Below are 27,838 nucleotides of genomic sequence, written 5' to 3' on the forward strand. Positions count from 1 at the left end.
AAACCGCTTGCTTTCAAACAATCATCAATCCCTAGTGGTGAGCACATGTAGGAAGGTGGGATGGGGGAAACAGAAGTGGACGGATACTGCTCCACGGACTCTCGCTTGCCTAAGGGGGTTTACTTGATTTTTTATTTTAATATTTTGCCTCGGTGAAAAAAATGGTCAGCGTCACTTGCCAGCAGGGGCGAATGGGGGCCTTTTTATTTTCATGAGCAATTTATAGAAGTAATAATAAAGAAATAGTGTTTAGAACTTCATTACAAAATATAACGGTTTAAATATAGCAAACTTCCATTCTCTTTTTCCTGACTTCGAAGGTATATAAACCCAAACTGCGCAACGTCATCTACGTGAACTAACTGTTCCTCAGCCGTCGTGCAGCAACCTGGCACAAATCTATCTTATCAATACGGATTCCAAGTAAATCTCCCAGAAGTTCCAGCTTACCATTATTTCTGGTACTTCTGGCACCGGCACTTGATAAAATCGGTTACTTTTGAAACCTCTGATGGCTCATCAGTTTCTTAAAGAGCAGATGAGCATCTTCTGTTCCCCCCACTTGCAAAGGGTTTTTATTTTTAAATGTACAAACACCAGCAAGAACTAGACCAATAACTTCCCCCCCCCCCCATTTCTGTATCATCTATTTCCTTTTGATTGCCCTTGTAAACACATCTGACTTCATCATTTGTCCCCTGCGAACTATATCAGGGACGTTCTGGTAACCAAACACCACAAGAGGTAAAAGAATATTGGCCCCCATTCGTTCAGCAAAACAGGATGGTCCAGGTTCTTGTTGCAAAATATCGGGTGATGAAATCATTCCTGAGGAATGACTAACAGGAGGAGAATATCATAGTTTCTCTTTGTCCTCAGAAAGATATTGTTTATTCATTGATTCAGAAGTCTGACAAAAATTCATCCAGATTATTACCTTGTAAGGCTCAGAGTCTGAGATCTTGCTTAGACAAGCAATTTTACTGTTATCATTAAAGTCAACAGCACTGCTGTCTCGTCTGCTGTGTCCAACTACGATAAAACATTTTCCTTTGTCAATTTTCTTCTCTTTACCATTTTGTGCAGGAAATGCAAACTTCTGAATTCTCAACTGGATGCAATGAAAGGGACAAAGACGGTGTCCTCCATCTCCTTCTATACCTTCTTGAAAGATGGTGTAATACTCTAAGAAATGTAAAAAAAAAAAAAAAAAAAAAAAAGGACAAAACAAACAAACAAAAAATAGAAAGGCAACGCAGTAGTGATGGTTTATATCACTACTGCTTCATCCTGCTAGGTGGTGATTCCATCATTCTTCCACTTGCTTATTATTTTAGTGTTTTTAGTATCAAACAATTAGCAATAATTGATGGGTAATGATGAGATAATTCCTAGGATAATAAAATGGAAAATGTTTCAAGATATAAGAAAAAGAAGATCATGGGGAGCCTGGGTGGCTCAGTTGGTTGAGCATCCGACTTCGGCTCAGGTCATGGTCTCACAGTTCGTGAGTTCGAGCCCCACATTGGGCTCCTTGCTGACAGCTCAGCACAGAACCTGGAGCCTACTTTGGATTCTGTGTCTCCCTCTCTCTCTCCTCCTCCCCTGCTCATGCTCTCTCTCTCTCTCTCTCAATCTCTCTCAAAAATAAATGTTAAAAAAATATATTAAAAAAAAGAAGCTCACTAAGATCCCATGAAGTATCTTAGATTTATAAATGGTTCCAATGGTCCCATATGGTAAATTCAAGAGAGAACGAGCTTTATTCTGTTTTTGTTAAAAAGTAAATGTCCTCTTTGATCTTTGGAAGATTTCTTTAAAAAGAACAAAAGTCACGAAACATCAACCTTTACAGACCGTTAGAACTGCTAAGGAAAAAAAAAAAAAAACAACAACAACAACTCAGAAACCAAAACTGGGTCCAATGGACCCTGACTGTATACTGACCATTAAAATCACATTTATAGATTTGGTTGCTTCATGAAGACTTTCTCAATCTGGCCCACTGGAAAACTGGCCCGCCAAAAGACTCTTTCTTCACCCACTTGAAATCCATCAGTTCTCAGACCAAAGTTGAAACTCAGCCAAGAAAGTTCCACAGTGCTTCAACACCATAGATGCTCACCCCTGGGTTCCTCCGCACTCCCCATGGAGACCACTCAGCCCCCCGCCCAGGACATTTTCCCCTGGACTTCATCTTGGCACGCAATGAGGAAACAAAAATGATGACCCAAGGAAAACAGAGAGGACTTCTGGAAGACTATTCAGGCTTCAAAGCACCAAGAAAACTCCGACCACAATCAGACACCCGATGTTTACTGCTTTATATTCTTTCCAGTAAATGAATTTATGGTGAGGGAGACAATGTTCCTATTCTTGTGGGGTTTTTAAAAATTCTTTTTTATCTTTTGTGTTTCCAATCATTTCATGAATACACTAGACTGTTAATCTAGGACCAGAGGAAATGTCCAATTCACAAAAGTAGTATGTTCCAAAACTTTGGGAGTTGGTTGTTTTGGGAACTCAGGATATATTTTCCTTCAATAAATAACATTATAAATGATGGTGAGGTTTCCTAACCAGCCCCACAAAAGTCTTAATTCATAACGTTGTTGAAGCTCTGTGCTTTTCCAGTAAAAATTAGTAGAGAGCAATTTTGTCGGAATAGTAGTAAACAAACCCAAATATTGAAGACGTATTCTCCTTTATCCCGAATTCTATTTAACATAACAACCACTTCAAGGAAAGAAAACAAGAGGAAAGATGGAGACTTTCTATGGAGAGACTTCTGCTTGCAAGAATTTTGGAAGCTGATAGCAGCGGTCTGTTATTTTGTCTGCCCACATTTTCCTTCATAGGCATGACTCAAAGAAGCCAGGAAGAGGGTAGATTGGGTAGCAAGATAGCAAAGGATGCAGAAGGAAAAGCAAAAAGTTTGAAAGAGATGTCCTTGATGAGGCTCAAGCAGTTTTTATGAGGAGATTGCCAAAATAGGTATTAGTTGATCTGTCAAGGAAATTGAGAAGAGGGCAGGGGACCCAATATTAGTGCCCCAGGCCCTGGAGTCAGGAAGAGTCCACTATGTGGTCAGACAGTTCCCTCTCCGACCAGAAGGTGGTGCCATCAGCCCAGACAGGCAGCCCCAAGGGGGCGGGGTGTGCAGTAGGAGGAGCTCTCCACGTGGAAGCCACGTTTTCCACTCAGGCTCTGGAACTCGCAAAAAGCCTGGACCAGACAGCCGTGTACCAACCTACACATCGCTGCCTCATCACCGAACAAGTGTTCCCACCCTCCACGGCCCCGCCTGCTTGCCCCTGAAAGAACACCTCTGTCCTGCAGGCCTCAAAACCCACATCAAGATTCCAACTAATTACTTCCCATTCCTCTCTCCCACCTCCCCCTTCATCACGTCAGCACCGGACCCCTCCGTGTCCTAATTCCAAAGGGGAAGCTAGTCTAAGAGCATGCTGGAGTCTCATCCTTAAATGCCATCACAATGACAGAACAAGATCTTCCACATGGTGAGCACAGATTTGTCCCAAGGCCTTAACAACAGGGTCCCAGATGCCCTCGCCAGTTTTGTCTCCTACTTTAACTCTGAACTGAGAACCCCTATTCCTGATGCAAATCCCACAGTGGCTCCTCCATTCACTGACTCCCGCTGGTCCTCCCTCCTGTGATGCCCTCTCTTTTTTCCTTACCTCTACTTGTCAGTATCCTCTCCCGCCTTTCAAAGTCTAACCAAATATCCTCCCCCCCCCCCCAAAAAAAAACCTACTAACTGTTTAACTGAATTTAACTGGTGAATCAGAGAGGAAAACATGGATCCTGGGCATCAACCACAGGAGGCCCGGGATGTCACCGGGCAGGCTGCCTCACTGCCCCCACTGCTGGTTGGGTCTTAAACTGAGGAGGGCCCAGACAGCCAGACTCTCCGCCGAAGCTTGGGACAACACCAGCCAGTCTGTCCTTGCTCCTCCCAAGTCCCAGTTCCCACGTAGGGTGGACTCAGGTCTAGAGAGACACCAAAGCCACAAACTCAGTGTGTGGTGCCGTGTCTGTTCTCAATTCATGTTAGCTTTATAATAATAAAATCATTACTGTCCCCTCCCCACCCCCACTCTCATCAGCCACAATCTGCCAAACTAGGCCAGAGTTCTAGAGCTAAAAAAAATGAAGGCGGGGGTGGTCACAACAAGGTCACCAGTCTGGTCTCCCCTCCCAGCTTTCACCCCAGGCCACAGGCCCGGGGTAGTTGTTCCAGCAAACTGCCTACTGGTTCCGCAGAACTTTCTCAGCTCCGATGAGACTGAATGGGATGGGCATTCTCCTCAGGATGTTTGGCCCTAGCCAAGTGGCCTGGAGATGAAACGTTTAAGAATGAGTACCTGTCCTTGCAACACCTGAAAATCTAACTACTACTTTTCACTTAGTTCTAAAGAGGCAGTTGGCTCAGGTGGGAGACAGGAATGTCCCCTGTGAAAGTGGAGCAAATGATTACTTAAATTATGCAGGTCCCCTGAGGGCAGCCCCAGGGCCCTGGGGCACAAGGCAGTGCCTAGCCAAAGGCAGTGGGGAGGCAGGAGCCTGGAGACCTGCCATCTGCCTCCCTACTGTTCCAGGTGCCCTGGGAGCCTTCTATCAAGTAGACTCACAGTGTCTGCATCCAGCAAAGGTGGGCTTGCTCCTGCCCCCTGGACCTCTTCTGTTTCTGTTGCTCAAAGCACCAAGAGACCAGACGCCTTTTTAAATGCCAACACTGCTCATGCTCTCACCTACAAAAGAGGCTTCATGGAAGGAAAGCCTACCCAGGAAATTCGGGGGCTTCTGGAGTTCCTGAAGAGGCCGGAATGACACTGTCTGTTATGTTCTGTCTTTTAAGAATCTCCAGGAGAATGTTTTTCATAAATTAATAAAGGAAGCTAAGTTAACTATGCAAACAAAAGCAGGGTGGGAAATGCGAACCACCCATTTTAATGCACTTGGACCCCACCTCCTTCCACAAAAGATCTGAGGCTGCACAAAGTAATTGCTATTGGAATCATGGGCATAAGTGCTCGGTTTCTTGTCACGGCTGCAGACTCAAACCTTCAAAGTGACCATTTATTGGGGCTCTGAAAGTCGGGCGGGGATGGTGGACTGCCCACTCCGAAGGCGCCCTCCCCACCCCCTCCTCTCAGACTCCAGACTCAGGGCCGCTCGACGCGCCGGACAGCTGCGGCCAGCGACTGCCACCCAGGCCTCCCGCCTCCGCATTCCCTACGCCCGAGTGCAGGCGGGACCCTGGAAGGAAGCTCGGGAGGCCCTACGGCGGCCGCGAGACGACCTGGCCCCCGCGTCTCCGCACCCCCTCCCCCAACCGTGTCACATGGCGGCCCCAACGAGGCGCGCAGTGCGTCCCGCCGCGGAGACCCTGGGCCGCGTCGCCGCGGGCGGTGGGTGATGAAACCTCCCCCGCGCATTACCGCAGAGGGCGCGGGCGGGCAGCGGGGTGGGGGTGAGGGGTGGGAGCTGGTACCCGAGCTCACCTGTTCTCCGGGAGGCGGGTGGGGACGGCGGGGGAGGGGCGAGGGCGGGCCAACCCGGGTGAGTGCGTGCGGCTGGGCGCACCGCCGCGGCGCTCGGGTCCCCGCCCTCCCCCAGCCGCGCGAGCCCCCGGAGCTGCGCCGTCGGACTGACGGTGCCCAGAGCAGTTCCTGTCCCCGGCCCCGGCGCCGGGGAGACGTGAGCGTGCACACGTACACACACAGCGGGGGAAGAGGCGCTCCGAGCGGCGCCCAACTTTCTCCCAGCTTCCGCGGGCCGGGGGAGAAAGCAGCCGGGGCGATGCAGCTCCGGCCGCGCTTGCGGAGGAAGCTCCAACAAGAAAGAAGAGATGGAGAGAATTTCCCCGGGTTTGGTTTTGGGGGTTTGTGTTTTTGTTTTAACCATTTACATCGATGATTGGAGAGTAAAAGGAACCCGGACCAGGGCGGCGAGTAGCGCTTTGGGAAAATGGAAGAGTGTGTTTGGAGACGCGTAAAGTTGCCTTTCAAGCTCCGACCTCCGGGGCAAGAGATGCTCCGCGGAGGGCTGACTCAGGGCTGCCTGGGCCTCACAGCCACCCGCCTGGAAATGATGCAAGTCCAGTCGGTCACCTGGATCCCTGCAGCCCGGCCCGGAATCCGTCTGGATTGGGGGAGGGGCGAGGAACTGGCACCCTAGGTGTTGCACCGCCCACCAAATCGGAGCAAAAAGAAGGGGGGAAGATGGGCCAGCTGCTCAGGCCAAGTCCTGTATCTAGTGCTTCTGCTCCTATCTGAGTTTGAGAGTTGTGGTGGGTTTTTTTTTTTCTTAATGCAAAGCGTCACAAAGACAGGAATTCCCATATGTGCTCAGTTTGCCCCCAGCGTCACTGTGCCCAGGAGACTCCCAATCTGTCAAGGCTCGGGGTTGGGAAGCTCACTCAATTCCAAACGACAGAAAGGAAACTTTCCCAGCACTCTGCGGGTGTGATGCGAGCCAGGGAACGCTGTCCCAGCGCAGATCGTCGCCTCCCGCCCTTCTTTAGCTACAATCGGAGCTGGGATTCACTTTTATTTTTTTAAAGTGCCTTCGGCCATAGCTCTGGAGCATCAGCACACGCGCACGCATCTTCGGCCGCGCTCACACTCGTACACGCACGCAAACGCGTGGCCGCCGCCAGGTCGGCAACTTTGTCGGGCGCTCCCAGCGGCGCTCCGCTTCCTCCTGTAGTAGTTGGGCGCAGGCCCCGCCTCCCAGCCGTGTTGTCAAACGGGCCGGGGTCTCGGATTGGTCCAGCCGCTGGGACAACACCTGCTCGACTCCTTCATTCAAGTGACACCAGAGCTTCCAGGGATATTTGAGGCACCATCCCTGCCATTGCCGGGCACTCGCGGCGCCGCTAACGGCCTGGTCACATGCTCTCCAGAGAGCTACGGGAGGGCGCTGGGTAACCTCTATCCGAGCCGCGGCCGCGAGGAGGAGGGAAAAGGCGAGCAAGGAGGAAGAGTGGGAGGAGGAGGGGAAGCGGCCAAGGAGGAGGAAGAGGCGGAGGGGAGCACAAAGAATCCAGGTCTCCGGGAGGGAGGTTTATACCAAGAACCATGTGTGCCGAGCGGCTGGGCCAGTTCGTGACCCTGGCTTTGGTATTGGCCACCTTCGACCCGGCGCGGGGGACCGACGCCACCAACCCGCCGGAGGGTCCCCAAGACAGGGGCTCCCAGCAGAAAGGCCGCCTGTCCCTGCAGAACACAGGTAAGTGCGAGCGCCCCCGAGGCGGAGAGCTGCGGGGAGACAACACCGCGCACCCACGCAGCGCACCCCGGGCGCTTTGCTGGTTAGTGAGCGCCCACCTAGGGCAGCGCAAACTCTTGGGGTGGCGCGGGACATGCAAAGGAAAGCGCGAGGCGAGGCGAGACTCGGTCCGCGCCCGGCTCCGCGCGCCGGGAATCCGCACGTGCTGGCAGGGTGATGAAATGGCTGGGGCAGGACTTGTTGCTGTCCTCCCCGGGGTCGAGGGTAAAAGAGGTAGCATCTGACCAGGCCACTGCCGGCCCCGGAGTCTCCGTTCCGGCGAGAGCTCCCTGTTCCATCCGGGCCGCCCCTCGGGAGGCACCGAGGGTCCCCGGAGCCGGCCTGCGCCCCGCACCCGGGGAACTCTTCCGAGCCGGCTGGCCGCGACGGGACCACTCCCCACCCCACCCCCCTCAAAAGATGCCCGACACCCGAGAACTTTGTAGGCCAGACCGATTACATTGCGAACTTTCGCCATGGGGGCAATGCTTTCCGCGGAGGGGTGAGGGGAGGTGGCTCAAAGCGTACCTCTGAGGTGCTGCCGCCTTCTCCCGCTCCAGGGCAGGTCGGCAGGCGAAGAAATGGTGACACGGCCCGAACTGTGCGCCGCCGCTGCTCAACCGGCTCTCAGCTCACCCGCATGCTGCCGAGCAGAGCCAGGCGTGCAGGGCACGGGGCTGGCCCTTTTCCCAGCTCCTGAGAGAGAAAGAAAATCTGCCTGCAGCTCCTTCGCTCGGCGCACCGCCCCCCCCCACCTTTATGTGGGGGTCTGAAACCCAGCTACGGCGTGCGTGCGCTCACCGCACGAGCAAGAATGCACGAGTGCCCATTAGGGACGCCCGCAGCGAGTGAATCGCAGCCCCGCGCGCTCCTGCCCGGCGCGCCGGGGCCGCGCGTGGGATCATCCGGGAGTCTCCCACCTCCACGCGCGAGCGCCCGCACCCCCCGCCGGCGCGGGGTTCACCCTGGGACCCGCGCCCACCCTTCCCCCTCTCCGGTGCTTTCCCTGAGAACTGAACGTGATTCTCGGTAGTTGGTGACCTCAACAAATACACGCCCCTCATTCTCTCGGTAGATTTAATCTGAATGCGGATTATCTACTCCGACCCCGCCCTTCTTCCAAAATATACTTTTCTGATGTAATTTTGTGGTTGGCTTAAATCAGTGAATTGGGTAGGGGGGAGGGACGGAAGAGAGGCTTTTACGTGCGGCAGCCTGACAGTTAACTCCCTCAGTCTCTCCTTTTGGAGAGATGAATTAGGGCCACGTTCTGCGAAGGAGGGCGGCAAACTCCCCGGTCGCGGGAATTCTAGGCGATTAAGTGATATCTCACACCGGATCTCTATTTAAAAGGAGCCTCTAACTGCGACGTTTGCGTTTCTGCAGGCTAGCCCCCATCTGACTCCTGATTCCTGAGCCTTCTCGCAACCGCAGCTTCCCTAGCCTGGTATTTTTAATGCTGATGGTTTGGAGGCGCTGCCTTAATAGGAATTTTGTTTTGATTTTTAGGTGTTGAATCACAAAGCTGAATTGAAACTGCTCTTTGGACGCTGGCATTTGGGGGTCAGGAAGGAAATGGCTGTGATTTAACAGCAGCAGCTTCAAGTTCCAAGTAGAGAAGGGTATTTCATTGATGAAGTACAGAAGGAAGAGAGCAAGCTAATCATTTAAAATCTTATTTTTGTGTGTGGGTTTAGGAAGCTGAAATATCTTCTGCTTTCAAACTAAGTATTTCCACAAATACTTTAAGAAGATGGAAAGGATGAAAAGTGGAGTGCTCAGACCTAACTTCTGATTGTGATTTTTGTAACGTAGGTTTGGCTAATTTTTTACAGATACAGTATTTACAAGTAGTGACATTTCCATAAGTAGATTAAATGATGAAATTTTCTTGCCCTGGCTTTTTAGATCCCAAAATAGTCATTTCTAACTTTATCTTCTTAAATTTTCTTTTAGTCATTACTAACTTTTCTTTCAGCCGACCTCTCTGCATTCCCCAGCACGGCTGAGAATTTTGTATACATTTGTATGTAATTCTCATTTTAGCGGAAATCCAGCACTGTTTGGTCAACGCTGGCGATGTGGGGTGTGGTGTGTTTGAATGTTTCGAGAACAACTCTTGTGAGATTCGAGGCTTACATGGGATTTGCATGACTTTTCTGCACAACGCTGGAAAATTTGATGCGCAGGTAAAAACCACATAGAGCACAAAATGTTTTAGGTTGGCATCACATGATTGAAACGTTCATTGGAAGGACTTGTGAACAGATTTCCGTGGCTGATCCTCGTGGTGTGTTTTAACGTTTGCAAGAGACATTCTTGGTGCACAGCAGGATGCCAGTCTCTCCCCAGTCCACTCATGGGACTCTTCTCTCCTGAACTGTCAGGGGGGGTGGCAAAACCCTTCTCCACTCTTAAGCTGTGTCTACACAGGCAGAGCGGGACGGAGAGCAAGTTGAACAATCATCTAAGTATTCTTAACAGAGAGCACAAAAGTCACAACAAATAATAAACATCTTGTAAGGGGACACACTATGTCTGGCCACCCAGAACTCGGTCTGCAAGGCCCATCACATTAGAAACAGTAGGTTCGGGGAGGGAAGGGCAGCGACTCCAATTATACATTCCAAGACTTGTTCTCACCTTCTCAGAAAGAATAAACGGGACACGAACTTTGTAGAAACTCATCATCTCCAATGGGTGTGTGAGCAGGCAACACGGATAATTTGGGGCCTCCAGAATAACAGACTTATTCTTCCTAAGTAGCAGACCCTCCTCTCCTAACCTGAAAACCCTGAATGAGCTCTAGTCTACAGAGTCCTCTAATAAGGCCTAATGCAATCCAGCTACCCCAGAATCCCCAGGGTAGAAAACAAAGCCTAATTGCTGCTCAGGGTAGGGCAAGAACCCAACAAGCCATCTTATGGTCCCAGTGCTGACAATCCAAATACATTTCAGGTGGCAGATGGCCTTGGGCTCACCTTCTTCACGTTCTCCCCAACCCGTATATGCACTCTGAAGCTCCCCCCCGCCACCACCCCCGTTGCTCTCTCTCATCAGCTTCCTCTCCCACTGCATTAGAGAGTGGGAGACAATGTTTGGATGAGGCCAACAGTTTAGGTGTGATTTATGAATGTCACCAGTCATCATCTACTGACATCCTGTAGAGAGCCTGACAAAGCAATGCCTGGGAACCAGAAAGGGATGCGACGGGCCTGGCAACCTACCCTACAGAGGATGTGGGGTGGCAGGAGGGGAAACAGAAGCCAGGGAAGGAAAGAGTAGAACGTTTGAACTCCTCGAGGCTCCCTAATAAAGGATCCCTTCTGGATTAACTGGAATTAGGAAACGTAATAGGAAATCCGGAGGAAAGATGTGTACCGAAGGGCAATCCCACAGGATGTTGGGGAAGAATACCCAAACAGATTGCCGCAGCCCTCAGACAAATTAATCTTCCTTTTTCTCTCAACCAACAGGAGTTATGTTCTCAAGTGCGGAGCATCCCTTTCAAGCTGGTTCTCAGCATGTAACTACTTCATAGACCGGCACACCCTACCCTCCATCCTATTTGGCTCCCACTGGAAAGTCAGAGCAAAAGGGGCCTCAGGGAGGTAGCTCTTCAGTGATGAGCCACTGTCTGTAGCCATTTCAGTTGCTTCTAAAGGAAGAACTGAAATAAATGTGCTGGCTGGCTTCCCGCTTCCAACCTAACCCCGTTTACTTTCTCAACTCAGTTACGTTCAGGCCTGGCTAAAAACAGAGGGGTGACCTCTCCAACGACAGCTTGTTTCTATAGTGATGGGGGAATGGGGATCCCTAGGTAGGCATCCCAGAATGCCTCCCTGCCCTGAGAGGTTGATAAGGGACCTAACGCCCCAGCTTGCCTCCACACCCCCAACAGCTGTCTCCTTTCTAGGATAAGAACAATCTAATGGGGTTGCCAGGAAAGAGAACTGTGGGCCAGATGTATGCCTGGCTGCCTTAGCCACTCAGAGGCAGGGAGTGTGGGGGAGGGGCTGTCAGTTGGGCAGTTCAGACTCCAGATGCTGCCAGGCAATGTGCCAGGCGGGCCTTTTAGAGGCAATAATCCTAACAGTTTAAAGGAGTCGAATCATTTTCAAAAAGGAAAAGAATGCTCCTCCTTAAAGGATAGGAGGAGACAAGGGTATGGGTTGGGGGCGGTGGGAGGCGCTGAGACAGGAAAAGGAGGCACAGATAGCACCCAATCTTGATGTCATTCGTGGAACAGGAGGAAAAGGCAGTAATGTGAGAGTGGGATGAGCAGACACCTTCTACTTGGGGAAAACTCTTGCTGGGAGCTCTGGATTTGCATCTGGCCAAACTCCCCTTGTGTTCCAGAAAGGTTACCACCAAGCCGCCAACACTGAGCTGCCTTGAGGACAGATGGCCACGGCAGCCCCGGGACAAGGGAAACCAGGCGAGCAGCTGGGGAGGAAGGAGGCAGATTTGTTAAGTCTCCCGGTGACATCCTTCTTGGCCAAATGCCGGAGGTATCGTGTCACTCGAGACATACCTCCCGATGCAGCGTCAGCCCGTCACCTGCGCGGACGTCAGCGTGAGGCAGGGCCTTAAGGTTCAGTTGTCACAAAGACCCCGTGTAAGCCCAAGAAGGGCGGACGTCTAAGCTTATAATGAGGACTTGTCTTTTCTGCCCCACTCTGTCTTCTCTGTCCTCTCTGTTCCCAGGGCAAGTCATTTATCAAAGAGGCCTTGAAGTGCAAGGCCCATGCTCTGCGGCACAGATTCGGCTGCATAAGCCGGAAGTGCCCAGCCATTAAGGAAATGGTGTTCCAGTTACAACGGGAGTGCTACCTCAAACACGATCTGTGCTCTGCCGCCCAGGAGAACACCCGAGTCATGGTGGAGATGATTCACTTCAAGGACTTGCTGCTGCACGAGTGAGTGCCGCCCCCACGGGGGCCATGGGGAGAAGGGGCCCCGCTCCACTGGCTGGTGTTAGAGGCGTTCCAAGGGGCTTGTTGCTGGAGGCCAAACTCCCATCAGACGGGAAAGGTTGCGCTGTACCTCAGAAAGCTGCACTGACTCCCCTGGGAGTCCCTTTCCTGCTGGCCTTCAGGAAAAGCGAAAGAACTTTCCACCATTGGCTTCACAAGCATAAGCAACAGCAACAGAAAACATTTTACTAAGCACGAAATGTGTAGGATTCAGAAATACGGCTTCGCCTTCCCCTCTGCCCAGATCCCAACAGTTGTGAATACTCCAAGTGGCCATGAAAGTGCCCCTGAGCACTCGTAACAGTTGTTGGCCGTTTACTGAGTGCCAGGCATTGTGCTCAGGTGTTCACACGCCCCTCTTCCTGGATCCTTACAGAAGCTCTGCGAGCTAGGCGTCATTCTCTCCATTTTATAGATGAGAAAACGGACTCACTGAGGCGAAGGTCACACAGACAATGAGAGGCAAAGGCAGGCAGTCCCGCTCCACAATCTTACATGCCAAAAGCTGACAGCAATAGCTTTTTTTTTTCCCCTGCCTCTGTAGCCCTCTTTCCTCCAAAGGTCCATTTCACCTTCCCTAACACATGAATGCCCTCCCAGAGGAAACTTTCACAAGACCAATGTCAAAAACTTACCAGCTAAACACCTTTAGGCCAGAGTGGGTAAATATGAGCTAACCTATTTAAAGACTTGCAATGCCATAATAAACCCAGGACATCTTAGTCCTTAAAAAAAAATATATATATATATATATATATGTATATATATATATATGCACACATATATCCCATCTATGGGATCCTAAACTTTGCAAAGTGATAAAGCACGTGGTACACAGTTGCTCCTGACATGAAGCATGGGCGGTGGCTTACGATGGCTCCTGCCTCAGCAACTTAGGGCACCGCTGGTCTCTATCTGTACAATTTTATGAAATCTTGCTCCTTCGTTGGTGCCATGGCCTTCCCCAAGCCATGTCACTAAGCAGACTGCTCCCCACCTGACCCACACCACTTGGGTCACAGAGGCCAACCATCACCCGTCACTTTCCATCAGGTTATGAGGCTGTAGGTATCTTGCAACACCCCTGCTGCAAATTATAAGATTCGCCGTGAATCTCTGCAGGCAGCTCTTGCCAGGAGCAAAATGATGCTGCCTTTTCCTTAGTCACACTAACATCCACTAAAATATCTATCATTCTTCCAAATACCCGTAAGGAAACAAAGCAACAACAGCTTCCACAACAATAACAATAATGATAATAGCTATCATTTTGTGAGTGGGCCAGGCCCCTGGCCAGGGACTTTACCTGGACTGTCTCATGCACCTTTCCCAACAGGGCTGGAAGATAGAGATGACTATCCCCATTTAATAGAGGAGGAAAGGGAAACTAAGAGATTAAAGATCCTGCTCTGAGGTTTGATCCCTACTTGCCAGCTTGGGAACTGGCAATATATATGACTAAAGCTGATTATCAGGAATAGACATCAAACCTCCTTGCTCCTGACCTTCTCTGTCCCCATTAGACCTGCTAAAGGCTCACTGGCCCCCAGATGTAGCAGAGGTTTCTCCCTTTTCCCAAATACACCCCATTTCACAAAGAGAGCACTGTGAAATTCCCTTCCTTCGAGTTGCCTCTGGAAGAGGCAAATGTCCCATGGCTGAGAGAGTCCTGAAGCTCCTTTGTCCTCAGTCCACTGTCATCCACTATAGATAGTTTGTTTGGCCTCAAGAATGGATGACGCGCACTAGTTTATAAGTCAATAATACATTCCTGGAGTGCAAGGAGACTTTGCCTTTTTCAAGATTGGAGAAAAATCTTCTTTGGGAAAACTGAAGGTTTCAGAGGGGGTTTTTGTTTGTTTTTTGGTGTTTTGTTTTGTTTTGTTTTTTGCTCCCCCCTAGAATTTAAGAAGGAGGAAAGCCCTGTGGCTTTTCTGGTGCCTCCTCCATGGAAATATAGCCTATGGGGGCATGAGATTTTTACTTCCGAAGGACTCCTTGGTCATTTAGAATGAACACATAGCCCCCCACCCCAGCCCGCTCTGGGAGTGCAGGTGGCTCACCCTGTAAGTGAGTCCGGGCCTCTTTTGAGAACACTCACTGTGCCTGCACACAAGTCCTCTTCCCTCTTGCTAAGCCAGGACCTCCAAAAGGGGGTCTCACCTAACCCCAACTCCCCACGGACCCCCCACCCACTACCTGCCCTTCTGAAGCCATGACTATGCACTGCATCAACTTGAACTTCAGGCTGAATTGACTGAGTTGTGCTTTAACTATCTTAACCGATTTGGGCACAAAGGATCCTGTCAGTCCCCAATTATCAAGAAGACCATTTAAGAACGTGTGGCATTGGTCACAGATAACAAAATGAGAACTGAATTTGCTTTTCATTTTAGAGAAGAGGAAATCACAGTCACTCCAGAATCCACATCACCCCCATTCCTCAACCCAACCCCCAACCACCCCAAAACACTCATGTTTGGTTGAAGCGGCTCCCTTCAAGCTCTCTGCTTCCCTCTGTTCCTCTCACCCCTTCCCGCCCCACTTTCTCCATATCAACTGCCTTGGCTACCACACGCCCTGTCACTGGGTGCTGGCAGCCTCCGGGCACATCCCCCTCCAAGTATTTTTTAAAATCCTGTAGCCTTGCTGACACCCAGTTCAGAAAGCTGGGCTTTGTCATTAGACACGGGCTGAGTTTGCAGCCTGAGAAGGCACCACGCCAGCTCGAAACACGGCTTAGATTAACACACACCCCTCCCCATGGCTCACAGCTTTCTCCTCGGGAGAGGGTGCCAAGGGCAGGAGAGAGTGTGGGGTTGTCCAGCCTTCTCGGATCCGCCTTGGGGTTCTGAGAGCTCATCTGGCAGGCAGACTGCCCTGGCAAAGGAGGCCAGGAGGCAGCCTATACATCCCCAAGAGAGCCCTCCCCTTACCCTGGGGCAAGAAACTCGGAGAGCGCCGGGCTAGTCCCAAAAAAGAGAGAGTCTCAGCCCCTACAATTTGCTCATCCAGCCCCAGAGGGTGGCAGGTGCAATCAGGTGCTAAAATCCTGATGCTGTGGTAGCAGATACATTCCATGACCTTGAGCTCCCTCAGGCAATCAGTTGCTAGTTGTCAAAAGATGGAAGGAAACAAACATGCTTTGAACATTTCTTCTGTGTTGCCCTCTCCCCTCCTCTGTTAGCCCGAGGAGTGTTATCGCTGTCCTTGTCACTGTTAGGGGCCTGCCTTAGAGAGTTTAAGCACCCTGTCCATCAGCCATGCACAGACTCTCTGACTCCAAAGGCATCAAGTAGGCCTTAAAAGGCAGCTTGATCTCTATCAGCCAGAACATTCCTCTTCTCTGCTCTCAGCCCAGCTCTAGGCCTTCCCAGCCCAGAAGCTTCCAAAAACTACTTTCTCCTCTCCCCCCGTCGCCCCCCCCCCCAGCCATCTCCATTTTTACATCTATGACATGAGGACAGTTCAATCAACTACAACTTGAGGACTAATTCATAAAAATGGCAGTAAACTACTTCACAAGTCCTAAAACACAATCTGCTCTTCGTGCCTAGCAGCAACTGTCAGCTTGCAAAGAAAAGATGATGTGAGCTAAAATGCAGCCACCCAGGTGGCCCAGGCTCACAGAGGGAAAAAAGTCTTGCCCCTTCTTATAAATGATCTCCCGTTCCAGAGTGATTTTCCTGCCCCGGGTGATGGCCCGGAGCTGCACGATGCTCATGGTCAGATATACCCAGAAATACTGCTAGCCAAGGACTGCTTGAGAATGCTAGTTAGCCACATGAAACACTCCATACCCGCCTCGGGGATTCTAAAAGGCCAGTGAGATGTAAGAAAGGTTCAGTGAGTGGGCCATGAGAGCCCATTGCTGGGGCCGCCTCTTACCAGATAAGCCCATAAAAGCAGACACACCGTGTCCGCCTTCGGCACACGACTCCCACCCCATGTTGGCATGATGCGGCCGTTCTTCCTCCAGCACTTTTCCTAAAGAACAACCCAGGGCAGCTGGATGGCCTGAGCAATGCTCTCCCCTCCAGAACCGAGTGTGTTCATCTCACAGACGGCTGGCGCTCATTCCAACACACAGGCACCTTGCAGCCAGCCCTCACCTCGAGTTCCAGGCAAGCCGAGGTGGGAAGAGTAGAGATGCTTGGATAGCCACTCCCCTTCCTCAACCTTTACTACCAGGAAAGGGAAGATCCCAGGGTGGCCGTCTGCCTCCCACCCTTCTCCACCGATCTCAGACTCTTCCAGGTACAGATGGAATTGCATCCAGTACCTTCCAAAAACACCCTTCTTCATCATGAGCCTAAACCAGGGGCAGACACAGACATGGGAGATTGGCTTCTTGGGAGTCTCACTTAAGGCTTAAGGCTTACCCAGGAGAGTGGCACCAAGTGCAAAGCCAGCCGGCCCCACCTGACACCATGCTGCAAGAGGGCGATGGGGAGCTCCCCAGCCCCAATTTTGATGGCTTCTCCTCCCCTGCCAAAAAAGAGTCCTCGGTTTGGTATTTCAGACCCTTCACCATTTGCCTAAGTATTATTCCACTGGCCCCCAAGACACTTCACTGCTCCTCCTGCTAAAAAGCAGACCCTAAGCATGACCTGTGCTCCTTTTCAACATTCACACAGCCGCCCTACCTGGCATTCTCACCCACCTTCCCCAGAGGCTCTTCCTTTTATTGTATGCACCTGTAAATTGCCACTGGCCCTTTTCCTGATGGTAGGCCCCGTCACCAGCCTCTCTCTCTCCAATGCCTGGCGTGGAGCCTGGTACGTAATGGCCACCTAGTAAATGGTAGTTGGAGGCCAGCACTCCAGAGGATATGTATAAAAGCTGGAGGCCATTCCAGAAAGCATTTTCACCAAATGAAACCCAAGCCAGGCATTGGCTGTATCTCTCTTGCCTGTGTCACCGCTGCCCTCTGTGGCCCATTCGGGACTGGTTCCATTCTCGGTCTCTCTCTCTCTCTCTCTCTCTCTCTCCTGCTTTCAATCTCTAGACCCTACGTGGACCTGGTGAACCTACTGCTGACCTGTGGGGAGGAGGTGAAGGAGGCCATCACCCACAGCGTTCAGGCTCAATGTGAGCAGAACTGGGGAAGCCTGTGCTCCATCTTGAGTTTCTGCACCTCAGCCATCCAGAGGCCTCCCACGGTGCCCCCTGAACGCCAGCTCCACGTGGACAGAGCCAAGCTCTCTAGGGCCCACCACGGAGACACAGGTCACCACCTCTCGGAACCCAGTAGTCGGGAGACGGGCCGAGGTGTCAAGGGTGAGCGAGGTAGCAAAAGCCACCCAAACGCTCATGCCCGGGGCAGAGCAGCCGGCCACGGGGGCCAGGGAACTTCTGGAAGCAGCGAGTGGGAGGAGGAACAGTCTGAATACTCCGATATCCGGAGGTGAAACGAAAGGCTTGGCCGGGAAATCTTTCCTCCATGCCGTCCATTTTCTTCTCTATGGACATTCCAGAACATTTGCCATTAAAGAGGGGGGATGTCACACGCAGGATTTGGTGGGGATTGCGGACTTGATGAAGGCGTGTGCTAGCGGAACGAACAGGTGAGGCGGAGACGGCCTGGGCAGCGGCGAGGTCTCGGCTGTGCCCGGTGGGTTCCACACTTGCACATCCTGAAGTGAGCGTGCCTCGCAGCCTCCTTGCAACTTTGTCTTCTTTCCAACCGTGGAGCCACTGGGCGGCGGCCTGCGGTTTGCTCTGCTGTGGGGGAGGTGGGCCAGGGAAGGGCAGGGGTCGGCGGGCCCACCAGCTAGACCTCGCACTTGGTGCTGGGCCCCGGCCCGCATCTTCCGGTGCTGTCTTGGCAGAGGGCGGCTGGATTCGGATGCAGGGGTGAATGTAAAAATCGAGCTGGGAGTCAGAAGGGTGGAGAGGAGACAGGGCCGTGTGGGTGCTTGGTGCCGAACAGAAATTCCATTTCTTGCATGGGACCTTGAGGTTTAGAGCTGCTTGGGACGGGGAGGGCAAGGGTTCTACGTGTAAGTTCTGAGCCATTGTTCTGTCTGGGGGACCATGTCCGAGGGAGTGGCCCCTGTGTGTTTGTATATTAACCACTGCTTCAAATCTCTATTTCACTTTTTTATTTATCCAGTTACATCTACATACCTGTCGTCTAAATAAATGGCTTTCAAACAAAGCAACTGGGTCATTAAAACCAACTCAAAGGAAAAAGAAATACAGCCCATCTTTGGGGGCTGCGTTTTTTTTTTTCTTTTGAGTGATATTTTAAAAGGAATCAAAGAACGGTGTACCTGTACATCTAACTGCCTGGCGTGGGCTTCTAGCCACTTAGGGCAAACCACACACCTGGAGGAAAATGCACACACGAGGAGTACATTTGACAGATTTTCTTTACCATTTTGTTACCTCTCCTTGACCCTCAGCCAAGATCGATAAAGCCCTGTACCCGATGCCATGAGGCCAAGTTGGAAACGTGGCTTCTGGGTTTAGAGCATGGAAAGGGGGAGAAGAGAACCAGATGACTGTGATTTCCAGCGAGAAATGCTGAGCTTTTTTACATAAATGGAGGAGACCGCCAGGAAGCACTGAGAGACAGGATTTTCCAGATCCGGACTGGAAATTTAGCAACGAAGAAAAGAGTCCGAGTGGACAAAAGAAAGAGCGGAGGGACAGAAGTAAAATTCCAAGGCAAGGAAGGAGAGGATTATAATAAAGGGTCAGCGCTGGGGTTCTTGTGATTGTTCAAAATGTTCCATAGATAGGCCCTTTCTTTCCCACTGGGTTATCACATTAAAGCTTATCCTTTCTTGCAGCCAGTACTCAAATAGAAGGCCAGTATTACAAAGAATAGACGGGTGTTCTGGGCCAGCTCCTTCTAGAGCAACGGTCAGCAAACTCTTTCTGTAAAAGTCCAGATAGTAAATACACTATTTTCAGTTTGGTGGGTCATGTGGTTTCTGTCCCAAAGACTCAACTCTGCCATTATAGCATGAAAGCAGGCATACAGAGACAACACATAACAAAGGAGTTTGGCTCCACTCCAGTAAAATTATATTTAACAGGTGCCCAACTGGATTTGGCTCTTGGGCTTGAGTGTTCTGACCCCCGTTCTAGTGAGTTGGCAAAAAAGGAAGCATCCTCTGTTTATATCAGCTTATAGCTCTCCCTCAAAGCAACCTGAGGCCAGAGATAGAGAAGCTAAATTTATCTGCTCTAACATAACTTGTTCCAGGGAATGCCCTGACCCCAACCCAGCTAGTATTTATGTACCCCAAATCCAATCTCCTTGGTTCCAGCCTCCGGCTGGAAGGTCATCTCCCCGAATCTTTCATGTGCACGTTGGAAAGAAACCATTCGGGTATGGGGGGGGTGGGGGAAGGTGACAAAATGCTGGGAGAAGCACCTAGAAAGAGCTAGAGCTGTAGGAAGCAGAAAAGATGGTGCACTGAAGCCAGCTCTGCCTGCGGGGGGAGGAGGAGCGATGTGTCAGGCTCTGCCATGGGAACCGAGCGTAAACCATGGCTGTCTCATGCCATGGGCCACTGCAGCACGTTGACTATTTCACTTACATCACTCAAAGGCTGAAACAATAACATTCTCCCGCGTTGCTGGGTCAGCTGTTCGTTTGTTCGTCGGCTCCTGGGCTGGATGTGTGAAAGGCATCGCTTTTATATTTTCCTCAGTGTAAATGTTTTATGTGTTCGCCTACTGATGTCCTGTTTGTTGCTTCCATTGTAAATATTTGTCATTTGTATTTATTATCTCCGTGTTTTCCCCCCAGGCATCAAATTGCTTATTGTGTCCATTTAAATCCCTTCACTGATCTCGGTTGTATATTTTTCATTGCCACTGGTTTGTTTCTTCTCAGAAGTCAGGTAGATCTCCTTTCGTTCTGGTTCGTAATGTTTCTAGGCATACGGTAGTATTTATTGCTGAGGTTCTTTTGCTCGAAACTGAGTGAAGTCCAAATTCCTGTAAGGGTTGACAGAGGCATTTGTACAATCTAAAATGTAAGCAAAGAAGTCATTAAAAATAGACACTCAGCTTGGGCTTCATACTTCATACAAATTTACTCATGAGCCTTCCTTTAAGGAAGGATGTGGATTTCCAAATAAAGATACGGTGTTTATTTTGAGCTTTGCATCTTAACAAGATGATCTGAACACCTCTCCTTTGTATCAATAAATAGCCCTGTTATTCTCAAAGGAGAGGACCATCCTAGTACCGTGAAATGCTGACACCCGACACCAAATAAATAGAAAACACCAGCCCAGAGCTGTAGTCATACTTAGACACACACACAAAGAGAGAAACTTAAACGTGAACCAAGCAAAAGGCTTTTCTAGAACAACATGGAAAAACAATGCTACCAGGGCCCATTTCCTACGGAAGAACAACCTCATCTGATCTCAGAATTGGCACCACGTGAGCTTGCTAAGTCATAACGTCTATCTCTGTTATGGATTTAGGGAGCAGGACCTGTACACTGTCACATGGCATTATTTTTCTCCAATCATGAATAAAGATTTGAAATAAATGGCTTTCCCTTGAGTAAGTGTTCCTGTCCGAGAGTGCTTTGGGCATCCAGTGTGTGGGGGGGAAGGCTGTGAGCAAGTGAGCCTTTGAGTCCGTTTAAAATGCTGGGTGTTCCGTTTACGGGGCGGGGGTGGGGGGGTGGGGACCAGGTGAAGATGACCGGCCCGGGGTTCTCCTCCATTAGAGGCACTCTGTCCAAACCGCTGCCTGAGTCGCCAAGACAAAGAGGAAGATGCACTCCGTGCAGCCTGCCTAGAGGCACCAGTCCCTCTGGTCTCACCTGTGCATCTCCCCTGTGGCCTGGCCACCCTTTCTTTCACACTGAGCTTGCGGCAAGTGCCACCGGCGGGACAGCTCAGCGGCCTGGCACCAGCAGGGAAGCTCACTGGCGCCTCACCACAGCAGAGCAGAGCTTGGAGTTCCTGGTTCCCCCCAGGGTACACGCCACTGGTGTGCCTACCACGTGCCGGGCGCCATTTTGCATCTGTTACCTCCTCCAGACTCCGTCCTACAAGTAGTGGGTATCACCCCCATTTCACAGGCGCAGGAACTGAGCTGGGGGAAGGTCAGCTGGCCCCAAGCCCCACCATGTGGCTAGTGGGGGGGGGGGGTCTGCACCCAAACCCAGATCTGTGACTCTAAGCCCACCTGCTTTCCCCTTCTTCGGGCTTAGAACCTCCACATTTGATTTCTTCTTAATTTAAACCAATCACTAGTATGCCCCTTTTACACAAGGCTTAGAGAAAGAATAATTATACTCTTATATTTATAGCACCTCTGAGGAGCTCTGCTTTAGAACGGAAAGGAAAATTGTTGCCCTCACCTTTCCTCTCTGCAAAGACTCAAATTTTGGTTCAGATAAGGGAGAGCAGGAGAATCGTGGAGTCTCATCACTTTTCTGTGCACATAGGTAGTTTTTTTTTAAGGCTCTCTCGGGCGTGGCTGAGGGGAGCTTTGGGGAGCGGCTGGCTTTTCTGAATATGCAGCTAGAACTCTCTCCACTAAACCCACCCAATCACCAGCTCCATCTGAAGCCAGGCTCCCCGGAAATCATCACCACCCTCCTCGTGACACCTGCAGTTTCTATTGTGTGCCCCCCACGCACTTTATGGGCATTATTTCTGAACCCCACTTTGCGCATGGAGAAACTGAGGCTCAAAGGCATCTTAATATGCCTGGAGCTCATCACATCACAAGGCCAGCGAGCTCTAGACTCGGCGTGCCAACCCACCGAGGGCTCGCTCTGCTCAGTCTTACTCCCAATTTCTCACCCCGGGTGTGAAAACGTGGGTGAAATACACCGTGTTCAAAAATGGCAGCTGGCTCCCCGCCACCCCCCCCCCCCCAGCCCTCGGGACTGCTCCCATCCATCAGTTCAGGAATTATTAGACTGTGGGAGGAAGAAGGCAGAGGGCTTCCAAGTATGCTGGTATTTAAGCAAAGTTTCCAAAGGAAGCTGGAGCTTGCGCGCCCCAAAATCTGGAGACAGAAATCTGAATTTGTTCTAAAGTCAACACAAAAGAGAGCCCCCTGCCGAGGAGGGGACAAGCCTTGGCCAGAGAACAGGTTTCATGTGAAATTATTTTTTGTGGCCGGAGAAGAGAAGAAAAGAGTAACAGAAGCCTTGGGCTAGGAGTCATGCGTTGCTGCTTGCATAAGCAGCTCAGAACACACACACCAAAAGTCACTCCCCAAAGAGAACGGAAAAAAACCCACAAAGCCAACCTCAGCTTATGCACGAAACGGGCCCCACCGGGATGAGCCCCGATGTCTGCTCCACAGAACCCAAGCCCTGTGGCTCTTGAGGGCGCACGTCCGCCTCGCCAGCGCTTAACATCAGGTCTGCCCAGGTGAACTAAAAGCGTGAGGGACAAGCGACAGTCCCCCCCGACGGAATTCTCAGAGGCAGGGCAACTGTTCACAAGGTGTGGACGACAATCAGCTGGTTCCACTTTTCCTCAGAGAGTTTTCAGGACTTTTTATAGTTCTTCAAGTTAAGGGGAGTGCCCACATGCATGGAAAGAAGTGGGATGCTAACAAGGATGGGGACCAGCCGCCTGCTGGCCCTCCAGAGTCAGGAATGGCACTCAGCAAAGGACGGAGGGTGCCAGAGAGGGCTGTGCACAGGAAGAACGATCAGGTCCCAAGACCTCTCACAGTGTGGCTCCCTCAGAGTGACAGACGGAGACTGGCTTCCCTAAGTGAACTTAGAGAATCCTGCAGCACCTTCTTCAAATCCAAACTGGGATTTTGATTTCATCCTTGGTACCGTAACAACCCCAGGACCTCAATGCCATGAGGGAAGAGACCATGTCACTTGCACACAGTTTCGTGTCTCCCCAGCAGCCCAGCCATTGCACAGAGTGAATGTATGAACGAATGTCTAGAAGAGTGCCAAGCTGTCAAATCAGACCCATTTCAATTCACTTCTAAAGCAAATATACCGGGGCGCCTGGGTGGCTCGGTCGGTGAAGCGTCCGACTTCGGCTCAGGTCATGATCTCGTGGTCCGTGAGTTCGAGCCCCGCGTCGGGCTCTGTGCTGACAGCTCAGAGCCTGGAGCCTGTTTCGGATTCTGTGTCTCCCTCTCTCTCTGCCCCTCCCCTGTTCATGCTCTGTCTCTCTCTGTCTCAAAAATAAATAAACGGGGGTGCCTGGGTGGCTCAGTCGGTTAAGCCTCCGACTTTAGCTCAGGTCATGATCTCGCGGTCCGTGGGTTCGAGCCCCGCGTCGGGCACTGGGCTGACGGCTCAGAGCCTGGAGCCTGTTTCCGATTCTGTGTCTCCCTCTCTCTCTGCCCCTCCCCTGTTCATGGTCTGTCTCTCTCTGTCTCAAAAATAAATAAACGTTAAAAAAAAAAATTTTAATTTAAATAAATAAATAAAAAATAAAGCAAATATACCCTTCTGTCCTTGTGAGAGGCCCCAACATGTCATAGAATCAGTGAGTGGCTATCAAAATTGAAAATCACTGAGAAGCCTGTAATTTTGGCATCAGGGGACGCAGACAGGACTAGTGATCCAGCCCCTTACTTGTCTTGTACTAGGTCAATCTCCCTCTCCCTCCCTCTCTCTCTCTCTTTAATAACAACTGAAAAACTAAATCAGGACTGGCCCTGAGATTTTGGCAAATCTGTTAAACTTTCTAAGCCTGTTTCCTCAGCTACAAACATAAGGAAACGAACAGCTACCCAGCTTCCCTCACAGTGGTCGGTGAGGACGAGACAGCTGAAACTGCACCGGAGTCACAATACATGGGAAAGTCTTCGAAGCCCATGAAATGCCCTGCAAAGGCTGGGTGCTCTTTCTCCCGGCCATTTTGGGAGGCTTCTCCCCTACAGCCAAGAGTACAGACGGGATGAGCGGCCCAACCTTTCCACTGTCTCAGCGGTTCTGTGAGGCGGGTACAAAGCCTTTCGTGGCCAGGGCCACGGTGCCGGCAGGGGGCGGGGCAGGGGCGGTCCCTCGTGGTGGGAGCGTTCCCTGAAGCAGACACGAGGGTCCGAAGCCGCCTAGGCCCAGACCCTGGAGCAAGGCCCGGCCCCTCTCTTGATGGGAGGGTGGCCCCCAAGCAGCTCCCTGATGCTGCACCTCCTGACAGAAGCGAGTGCCCAGGGGAGCTCTGAGGGGCGGGCTGGGCCAGACAGCAGCAGGGCCATGCGAGGGAGCACAGGGCCTTCCTGCCAGGCTCTGTCTGCAAACCTCAAGGCAAAGGTACCCGCAGAAAAGCCAGTTAATAAACCTCCCTAATGAGAAAGGAAAGCAGAGGCTGACAGAGATGAGGGAGGGAAGAGAGTCAGGGCCAGAACCCAGTCGGCTCCGCTCTGTGCCAAGGCTCCTGAGAGTTTGACATTTGGAAAAGATCTGGCCTGGTGGAGCCAAGGATTTGGGACAGGGCTCCTTCCGGCTCCTGGGAGTGTCAAGAAGAAGAGAAGGAGGAGGAGGAAAATGACTCAGCTGAAATGAAGAGAAATGTATTTTTAAAAAGCAAAATGATGAGAGGCACAAAGGAACAAAATGGAGCCCCAGGATAGGGTCCAAATGCCTTCTCAGAGTAAGTGGGACGCATCTACAAAAAGCTCGAGAGCTCGCTGGGGTTCCTAAACCAAGAATAACACCAGGAAAATGAAGAGAGTCCTTGGGGCCTGCCAGGCCTATGGGCCCCGGGGGCTGGTGCCCACCAGTGCAGGAAAAATGCTGAAAGCCACCCAGCAGTGAGGAAGCCTCTCCACACTTTTGATTCCGAGGATGCAGTGAGTTCTGTGACCAAGGAGTTGGGTAGAAAGGTGACCTCGGGCTCAGTCACCTGGGTGGGGGAGGGGGGGCTGGCGCGGGCCCTGTGACTCCTCCCTCGCTCTGTTACAGTATTACATCCACAAAACCATCCGGGGGACCGCGAGGGAGGGAGGTGGAAGGAGGCACCCTCCCCAGAGGTTGCCATAATTCCGTCCCTTCCGACAGCCAAGGTCAGATGACCCTGATTGCAAAAGCTTCATCTTGAAACATTCAGTGGAGAACAAATGTGATAATGAGAAGAGATGCGAGAACCACGCGAAGCCACAGCTCTGTGTGTCCCTTCCCAAGGGTCATCCAATAAGTGCTGGGTTCGCATCGGGGCTCCGCCTCCTCCCAAGCATGGAACTCTGTGGAAACTCACATTTCTAGAAAAGGAGGGGGTTGGGAGGAAGACTGCAGCTCAGCATGGCCTAAGAACCGCAACCCCTCAGAGGCAGGTCAACCCTACCAGCCTTTTGTAAGGGTGTCCCAACCTCCTCTTACCCAGAGGCTCCTGTCACTGGGGAAACCACCCATATGTGTTTTCCTGGGAGGATGTAAAGCAGGGAGGCCAGCCTGGCAGGGAGCACGATGATGGATACAGAGAAAGACCCCAGGAGGGGGTCAGCAGATCAAACCCCAATGCCCCAACTGTCCCGAAGTAAGAAGCCGGGGGTAGGGGGGCGGGCAGAGGGGGTACTCCCCTGCCCCTGTGAGGAAACTCCTTGACTGTATCCCCTACATTCTGACAGAAAATGGGAAACCAGCAGAGAACCCCTCGCCCCCCAGACCCTTTGTCATCCCAGCATCTTCAAGAAGAGAAGCCATTTCTCTGACCCATTCAAACAACTGCCAGCACCTGAAGGGGACTCGGGGACTGGGGGCGTGGGGGGCCCTCTGGCCTCCTAACGGCCGCAGCTCTGCAGAAAGAATGGGGCCAGCTGCCCTCTCAAGGCCCTTCCCTGCCAGGCATGAATGTCCTGGGAGTCCTTTACCACCGGCAGAGATGGAAGTAACCTCCACACGCATGTTTCAAGGGCCTGGGGCCTCAGAAGCTGCGTCAGTTGGGGAAGCAGAGACAGAATTAAAAGTGTGCAAGATTTGGTGGGGAAAGGCTGGGAAGGCTCAGGTGGAGAGCAGGAGCGGGCAGACAGAGCCTCAGGCCACGGTGCAGGCCTGACATCTGCAAAGGGGGAGGAGGAGAAGGAAGGGGGAGCTGAGTGAGACTGCAGTGAAGCTCTGAGAAAGTGTCATCCAGGGCCTGGGGACCCCAGAGCAAGGTGTGACGCTAGAGATGGGCTGAGTGGGGCAGAAATGGCCGGCTCTGTTCCCTACTGCTTTGTGGTCGGTGGTTGCTGGCAACAGCCTGGGGGGAGTATGGCTCAGCCTCGACACCGTGACAGGCTCCAAAGGAGAGGCAGGTGGAGGCTGAGCTCCCTACACCCTGCACAGGAGGGAGACCCGAGCAGCACGCTCCCATCGCTGCTCATTGGCAACACTTTTTAAAAAACACCTTTCTTTTTCAATTTTTTTTTTTAATTTTTTTTTTCAATGTTTTTGGGACAGAGAGAGACAGAGCATGAACGGGGGAGGGGCAGAGAGAGAGGGAGACACAGAATCGGAAACAGGCTCCAGGCTCCGAGCCATCAGCCCAGAGCCCGACGCGGGGCTCGAACTCACGGACCGCGAGATCGTGACCTGGCTGAAGTCGGACGCTTAACCGACTGCGCCACCCAGGCGCCCCAAAAAACACCTTTCTTTAAATGTATTTTGAGAGAGAGAGCACGCGCACATGCGCGCGAGAAGGGGAGGGGCAGAGAGAGGAAGAGAGAGAATCCCAAGCAGCCTCCACACTGTCAGCGCAGAGCCTGACACAGGCCTCGAATCCATGAACTGTGAGATCGTGACCCAAGCCGAAACCAAGAGTCAGACGCCCAACCGACCGAGCATCTTTAAGCAGAGGACTATACTTAGTTCTTGAGAACGGTTCTACCCATGACCAGCCCTGAGGCAAGGGGCTTCACGGAGTTGTTGTGAGAAACAAAGTAGAGAATGAAAGCAAGGGTAATTTTCAAACAAGAAGGCACACCCTTCGCGGTTCACAAAATGGTCGCTCACAGGTCAAATATTGCCTATACGTGTATTTGGTTTAACTCACATGTCGATAATTTTTTTTAAGCCAAATTAGTTGCTAGCACATACAAGCCGTAAAAATCCAGATGTCCAGCTTCTCTTCGAGAATAAAAACATCCACCAATCCCAAGTCCATGTTCCAGCTCAGCATGGTCCCCCCACTCCCTATTGTCTTACACTCTACCTGTTTCCCGCGCACACTAGGTGAGCCTGGCCCCTGTAGGCCACCTGTCTACACGCGTGGATGCAGCCAAGCCATTCGCGGTCATTCCATTCCCTTTGGGGATATAAAGAGGTACATTTAGAAAACCTAAAAGGAGTTCGATATTAAAATATAAGCGAGAAAAATAAAAAATTCAATAAAACAACCGGGAGACCAATTTGGGAAAAATCCCACAGAAAGAGATGAATCATGGAAGAGAAAAGGTAAGAAAGAAAATCAGTCTCAGAGATGTAACATCCGACCAGCAGGAATGCCAGAATAAGGGAACAGAGGAAACGGTAGGGAGAAAATGATCTAAGAAATAGTAGAGAACCGAAGAACGCGACTTATCTGCCTGAAAAGACTGAAAGAGGACCTGACAATGAACGAAAAACTGCCCAAGAAGAAGCATTTTTGTGAAATTTTGAAACTCCTAGG

The 27,838-nt window shown here is 51.3% G+C and overlaps 2 protein-coding genes across 2 annotated transcripts in view; one reads left to right on the top strand and one right to left on the bottom strand.

Moving 5' to 3' along the window:
- Positions 1 to 27,838, bottom strand: part of LOC125168466 (uncharacterized) — a 428,202-nt gene that overhangs the window by 301,012 nt on the left and 99,352 nt on the right. The gene's annotated exons all lie outside the window — the stretch shown is intronic.
- Positions 5,855 to 20,793, top strand: STC2 (stanniocalcin 2). Its single transcript, XM_047863648.1, has 4 exons — positions 5,855 to 7,257; positions 9,343 to 9,485; positions 12,004 to 12,215; positions 17,281 to 20,793. Exons 1-4 carry the CDS (start codon positions 7,107 to 7,109, stop codon positions 17,681 to 17,683), a joined length of 909 nt encoding a protein of 302 aa, XP_047719604.1. The 5' UTR covers positions 5,855 to 7,106; the 3' UTR covers positions 17,684 to 20,793.

The sequence above is a fragment of the Prionailurus viverrinus genome, chromosome A1 (assembly GCF_022837055.1).
Source record: "Prionailurus viverrinus isolate Anna chromosome A1, UM_Priviv_1.0, whole genome shotgun sequence".
Classification (NCBI taxonomy): domain Eukaryota; kingdom Metazoa; phylum Chordata; class Mammalia; order Carnivora; family Felidae; genus Prionailurus; species Prionailurus viverrinus.

Excerpts from the sequence above, each read along its gene's own strand:
- STC2 (XM_047863648.1), top strand. The coding sequence starts at position 7,107 with ATGTGTGCCGAGCGGCTGGGCCAGTTCGTGACCCTGGCTTTGGTATTG. Across the intron at positions 9,486-12,003 it reads CTGGAAAATTTGATGCGCAG|GGCAAGTCATTTATCAAAGA; the intron begins GTAAAAACCACA and ends CTCTGTTCCCAG. Across the intron at positions 12,216-17,280 it reads AAGGACTTGCTGCTGCACGA|ACCCTACGTGGACCTGGTGA; the intron begins GTGAGTGCCGCC and ends TTCAATCTCTAG.